Genomic DNA, 7,260 nt, shown 5'->3' with positions numbered 1-7,260 from the left:
TTGTTGTAGGAAATTATGGTAATGTCCAAAGTACAGAGCTTTGTCATGAACAGCAAGAGAGTTCCATATCTTTTTCTCTTTTGATATTCTTTGTCTAATACATACAACAGTTCCACAAGAGTCTCACAAATTGCCTTGGTTAAGCATCACATATGCTAAGCCTCCACCCAAGCAAGGCAACCTCCATCGAATAATAGTATAGGTGCTAAACACCCTGAAAAATTAGGAATCAAGAAATTGGTGACTGTCTGTTGGGACTGGCCATCTACAACCCCTTGACAGCAACCCCTTGATTGCGACCCCTTGACAGCAATTGGAATTGATGTGTTAAGTCTATGGATAGTTTTGGAGCATATGATTAACAGTTTGACATCACTGTGTCTCTTAAAAATTTGTATTACACAATGTATTTGAAGTATATACCTGTGTGAGTCTCAGCCAAATCTCATAGGCAGCAAAAATTTGTATTACACAATCTATGGGCTTTATTATATCATGCTTTAATTGATTTGTTTAATGGGTATAATAACCTCATGTGCTTTTCCAACAGGGAATATGTCTTCAATTAGTGTGAATGATAGTAGATCAAGGTACTTGAAGTATCCCTTGAAGCAATGTCATTGTAGGAAAAGAGCTGTTGTGAGGGTATCAAACTCGTTAGAGAACCCAAGCAGATTGTACTACAATTGTGAAGACAAATTCAGGGGTGGTTGCAACTTCTTTCAGTGGTGTGATCCAAGTCAAATGGGTGAAGCAAGTCAAGTTGGCCTAACCAATAATGCACCAAACATGATGATTGAAAACAGTGCAGAAGAGCAATAGAGGATGCTACCACAGAGGAGTGAAGAGCTTCGCAGTCTGAAGAATAGAGTTAAGGCTCTGGAGAAGTCTACTGAGACAACGAAGTTATTGTGTGTAGTTATGGCAGGGTTATTTGTAGTGAATTTTCTTATTATTATTCTGAAAATGTAGATCTTATAGGTATAGAATGAATCAATGTACATTTTATGGGTTAGTTGAAGTGCACCTTCTTGGTGTACTCTCAAACTACTCTCTGCACTTATGCTGAAACAATGACAACCTATGATATGAGTTATGCTGAAACAATGACCTTGGTGTATGAAGGTTCTCACAGTTTAATTTGAAGCTAAAATGAGTTTTATAACTTAATATTGAGAATAAATGAACTAAAATCATAAGAAAATTGCTTATATCTGCTGAAATCCGAGAGCTTCCATACACAAGGGATTTGAAAATCTGAAATTTCTATACATGATAGCAGTCCCTGATATGAGTCCATGGAATCAGTCCAAGAAAATCTGCAAACTTTTACACATGAAAATCTGAAAACTCACATGATAACAGTCCATGAAATCAGTCCAAGAAAATTTGAAAACTCTAAACATGAAAATCTGAAAACTCTTCCATAAACAGCTGGCTTCTTTGTTGAGTTCATATGTGATAAAAGGAAATACAGCAAGGAGTTCATTGTTCTTCCATCAATCCCTACTGTGGACATCAACTTAAACACATAACATTCATTGTTCTTGCATCAATCCTAACCTCGACATCAACTTAAACACATAAAACTCATTGTTCTTGCATCAATCCAAACCAAAACGCAAACTTAGTGTTATGACAATATTATACAAATGCCATACACAACAAATTAAACACTGAAAATGACAATCTATTTTCAGCAACTCCTCCTTGACAGCATCTACTTCTTGACAGCACATCCTCCTTGATAGCATATCCTCTTTGACAGCAACCCCTCCTTGACAGCACAGCAACCCCTCCTTGACAGCAAGTCCTAGCCTTGAGCACCTCCTACTTGACAGCATATCCTCCTTCACAGCACACCTCTTTGACAGCAACTCCATATTTGACAGCAAGTCCTAGCCTTGAGCCCTTGACAGCAACTACTCTACATAGATGAATCACATCAACAACAGTAAATAAGTGATTGGTTATACATGTAATACTAATGCATCTAATGAGCAGCATATTAAGCAAAACCATACATACCAAATCATGTTTGACTTTTCTTTTCCATTCTCCTTGCCTTTTCTCTGGTAGCCCTCTTCGCCCTTTCAGCCAAAGCCTTATCTTGTTCATCTACAGTCAAAGTTGTAGATGAATTTTGAGAGGACCTTGTGACCCTCTGAGAGAGAGTTGGTTCTTCAAGAATGTTTTTCCTCTAAAAGAAACCAACAATACTAGTTAATGGTTTGAAAATAAACAAAACCTAAAATGTATTGTGAGCAATAGAATGAAAATCAAACATTTTAATGAGAGCAATAAGTACCTTGACACCACTGGTCTTGACTCCACTGCTCTTGATACCACTGCTTTAGAAGAAGCTGGCCTCTTTCCTTCACCCTTTACTGGACCTCTCTTGAATGTCCTCTTGTTATGACCAAATTCTTTGCAATGGTCACAAATATTACTGGGGTTCTTCCTCATCGTCTTACTTCTATTAAGTGGCTCATCAGCTTCTTTCTTCCTATTTTTACTAGGTCTACCAATTGACCTCTTAAAAACAGGAGGAAGCAGTTCAGTGTCAGCTAAAGTTTTGACATCAGATAATGGGTGAATCATTTCACCATTGGCCTTGAGATATCTATCTGTTGTCAGATATGGATCACAATACTCCAGCAGTCCTACTTTGGTCCAATTGGTAGTTGACCCAACATGTTTACATGGCAATCCAGTTGCTACCCACACTCCACATTCACAGCTCTTGTTTTTTAGGTTAACCACATAGCTATTCAGACCATCTTGCACCTCATACTCATCTGCTCCAGCATATACTGCATGATAATACCTCACATCTTTCTGCAACATATCAAGCCTCTTTTTCATTCTAGGAGTTAACACATCTTCATTGCTGCAACCCTTTGCATACCTTTTTTGAAACCTACCCATCAATTTCAATCTAGTCTGATCAACTAAGGTAAGTATTGACTTGCTCCTATAGGATCCAACCCACTGATTGAATGACTCTGTCATATTATTGGTAATATGATCACTCTCGGCTTTGTGATCAAATGCATGTCTTGCCCACATACTAACAGGAGTCTTCATCAACCACTCATATGCTGCTGGCTTCTCTTCTTTCATGGCATTCATAGCCCTTTGAAAACCAATAGCATTATATGCTTTACTTGCAGCCCAGAAATATCTCCTCAATGCAAGCCCTCCCCCAAACTGTGACTTGAAATTATTATATAGATGCCTGCTGCAGTGCCTATGATGTGCTACTGGGAACTTCATTTCAATTGCTTCAATAAGACCCTAAAAATCAAAATAAAAATCAATAAATCACTAAACATTATTGGAATACAAATGAATCTCAAGAATAACACAGATATATATGTTAATATCAAAGAACAACTTACTTTTTGTTTGTCTGTCATGAATGTAAATGGTTCCCCAGTAGGTGTGACTGATCCAATGCACCCAAGTAAGTGATGTAGGAAGAACAATCAATTGTCTTTACACTATGTTTCAACCACACCATATGCAAGGGGAAACATTCCATTGTTCCCATCAATTGAAATTGCTGAAACCAAGACTCCACCATATACTCCCTTTAAATGACAGCCATCAAGCCCAATGAATGGCCTACATCCCTTCAAGAAGCCTTTCCTAGATGCATCAAAGCATATAAAAAGTCGCTTAAATTGTGGATTGACCCTTATCACTCCATGTTCATCTTCTTCTCCATATATATTTGCATTGTGGTACTCAATCACATATTCTGTCCCGGGGTTTCTCTCCTTAACCATAAACCCATAATTTTCTAACTTCTTGTATGCCCTTGCATGGCTCCCATCTGTTTCTTCATTCACAATCCATTTAGCTCTGTACAGTTTACTGCGATAAACTGTCACACCATATTGTTCTTTCAACAAATCTTCCATTGCCTGGATGCTCATTTCTGGGTCTGCTCTAAGATTGGGAGCCAATTTCTTTGCTATCCATGTTGCACTTACACCCTTGTTTTTTAACCTGGACCTTTGACAAGTGTGATTGGCATTCAATGTCTTGATCACAAAGGTGATCCCATCACTATTGAGTGAAGCATGAAACCTCCGTGGGCAACCTTTCCCACTACAGATTCCAATTACTCTATTCTTATCATTTTTCTTCTTCAACACTTGAATACTCTCTTGAACTTCATATTCCTGCAACACTTCTCTAAAATGGTGAACATTTTTAAATTCTTAACCAACACTCAATACAATTTGTTGGTCTACAACACCCTCCATGTCAGACAGTCCATACCCCTTCTCAAACTCACATTCTGTATTTGTTTCATTGCTATTCTGCTCAATCTCTTATTTCCTCAGTTCCCTCATCTTCAAATCCTTAGGCATCTTCATTGTTACTTGTACTATCAGATATTTCATCTGATTCACTTGCCAAGTAATCATCATCTGATGTGTCAGTAACATCCTCATCTACACCTTTGCCATTATCAGGTACATCATTAGGTGAAGGAACATCTGCCTCAATAGTAGTAGCAGTTGTGGTTGAAGCACTAAGAAAGCCACCACCTCTACTTACACATCTACCTGACATGCCAACCTCGTCAAAAGACATACCAGTTTCAGTCAATGTTGCACTAGTTTCATTGAAAAATGAGACACCAACAATAGTACTATGTCTTTCTCCAAGAACAGCAATGTATGTACAATCAGATCTCACAGAAGCAATCCCCATTGAGGGGGTAATGCATCTCCCACTCCTTGTTGTGAGTGAACCCCCCTGCCAACTGTGGTTATACCCTCTCTCCTTGATGTGAGTGAAACCCCCTGCCAATTGTGGATATGGCCTCTCTCGTTGCTCTGTGTGAACCCCCTGCCAACTATGGATATGGCCTCTCTCCTTGCTCTGGGTGAACCCCCCTGCTTACTGTGGGTGTGGCTGCGGCTGCTCTTGAAGTTGAACCACCCCTACGTACAGGTGTTTTTGGTGGCCTACTAAAACTACCTTCTCTCTGATTTTGGGTGTCGCACAACTGAAGAGGAGTAAGCAATTTTGCATCCCTTTCTGGCCTACCTATTGCAGTATCACCACCAATCACTCCCAATGCGTGTCCATTGATGGTAGTACATTCAGTTGGCTCAAGCACTTGCACATCGTAAACATGAATATGTATTTCCTCCTTATCCTCAAACTCAACAAACATCTTAATTGCATCTCTGTCAAATTTCAACTCTACATCTGTAACCACATCTGTAATCACATCTGCTGTCATGTATTTCACTGAGAAGATGACAGATCTTCTCAGGGTATATGGCTCAAAACTGAGTTATATATATCCCCAAGCATCTCAAGGTAACCAAACCTGTCCTCTTCTACCACCTTAGTTTCAGCCCTCACATTATAATGGTACACCAACATGCAATATCTATCAGCCATTCTATAAATTTATGCCTGTAATCATACACATAAGCAGTTTATAGATATATTCATAATCATAATAAGACAGAAACATGACACAAAATAATCACAAAACAGTCAAGCAGACAAAAACATGCACAACCACTTTAACAAATCAGTTTTAGGATTACACTATTAGGGGAGAATAACATTGGACTGGGATCTGACTTCTAAGACCAACCCATCTCTCTTATGTACATTTCTCATCAAAAAAATCCCTGTTCTGTTCTGTTCATACAATTGTCCAATCTCTGCAATCTCTGTTGTCTGCAATTGCATGGCGCACTAGATATTGGACTAAGGGAGGTATTCAAGGTATAACCTATACATTCTTCCTATGCTTGCAGGTCAAAATTAGCTTTTCATCATTATATTACATATATGTACTAAAACAGGAAGTAAGAGCTTCGGTTGAGCACATATTGATTCACAAGAAAAGTTTCAAAATCCTACAGTATTATAACCATGATGATCAGCCAAGTCCCAGCTGGTTTCACATTACAACACAGCTACAACCAAGGCAACACTGAGAGTTTCAGATTATATACTCGGTATTCAAGGTATAACCTATACATTCTTCCTATGCTTTGATGGGTAATTGGTGTTAATTCAAAACTTCCGAACCTGCAATTCCTTCCATTTGGGATGAAAATCTCATTATGTAATAATGAGCATCTCTCTTTGCACCAAATGTAACCTAATTTAGACTACAATCATAACAAATTGAACCAATTGAATCAAAATAACATAAACCCTATACTTATTTCACCTCAAATAAACCCTAAATTTCGGATTCCCAAAAAAAACCTTCATTTTAACATCTCAAACCTTAGTTTCATCTTAGGGGTTTTCACTCACAGTGCATATGAAGTCCTCCGATTGTGAAATTAGATGAATGAGATGATTTCTGCCTCAAAGAGTTGCAGGTTATTCGAATGAACTTGCTGCAAGATGAAGACCTTGCCGCAAGTTGCCGCCGATTGAAGAAATTGCTGCAAGATTGAAGAACTTGCAGCAAGACTGAAGAAGATCTTGCCGCCGATTCGAAAGAACTTGCTGCAGTTGCAGGTCTATTGCTTCATTTCGTCCTCACCAAGCTTTTGGAAGATGGGTTTTAGGGTTGAAGACGAAGTTTGGTCTCTAACGTTCATATGTGTAAATGAGGGTTAGTTTAGTCATTCTACATTTTAAGGGTAGAATGATCAAAAATCTTCATCCGTTTGCATTTAACGTTCCGTTCTAACAGAACGGACCAATTTGCTACAGTGTTATGAAAGTAAGGGGGAGTTTAGGATTAGAAAAGTTTCAAGGGGGCATTTGGACAAATGGGCATTTCCAGGGGGGCATTTTTCAAAAACCCTAAATTTTTTTTGAACAACTTGTAATCACCAAAGTGGTGAAGTAACAAGATGTAACCTTATTTTAATTGTCTTGTCTTATTCAATGTAGGGGCCAGAAAAAGTTTTCAAAAATTGAAAATCATTTAATGAAATATTCAATACAATTTTAGTGTGAAATGATTAATTTACCCTCATTGAAAAAAAATATATGTTTTTAACCAAAAAAATATATATATGTTGTACTAAAAGGGCAAAGAATTAAGCTTACATTAATCTTGTTGTTGTAATCAACCTTGGTTATAACAAGAATTTCCCTTTTTATAAAATTTATACTCAGCGTTTTTTTTTTTTTTTTTTTTATATTGGTAAGATACTTATTGTGTTTTTTCACAAGTATGCATTACTTTATATCATTTTTTTAATAATTATATTAAGTGATTTTTATAGGATTTAAAGACAAATTCGGCTA

General features: G+C 37.6%; 1 protein-coding gene across 1 annotated transcript; it reads right to left on the bottom strand.

Moving 5' to 3' along the window:
• Positions 1-1,830: 1,830 nt before the first annotated feature.
• LOC122668792 lies at positions 1,831-3,419 on the bottom strand. Its single transcript, XM_043865324.1, has 3 exons — positions 3,402-3,419; positions 2,309-3,297; positions 1,831-1,927 (listed from the first exon to the last, which is right to left on the bottom strand). Exons 1-3 carry the CDS (start codon positions 3,417-3,419, stop codon positions 1,831-1,833), a joined length of 1,104 nt encoding a protein of 367 aa, XP_043721259.1.
• Positions 3,420-7,260: the final 3,841 nt, after the last annotated feature.

This window comes from Telopea speciosissima, chromosome 7 (genome assembly GCF_018873765.1).
Source record: "Telopea speciosissima isolate NSW1024214 ecotype Mountain lineage chromosome 7, Tspe_v1, whole genome shotgun sequence".
Taxonomy (NCBI): Eukaryota; Viridiplantae; Streptophyta; class Magnoliopsida; order Proteales; family Proteaceae; genus Telopea; species Telopea speciosissima.
Note: the sequence above shows the minus strand (reverse complement) of the source record. Positions and strands in the feature narration are given on the sequence as shown.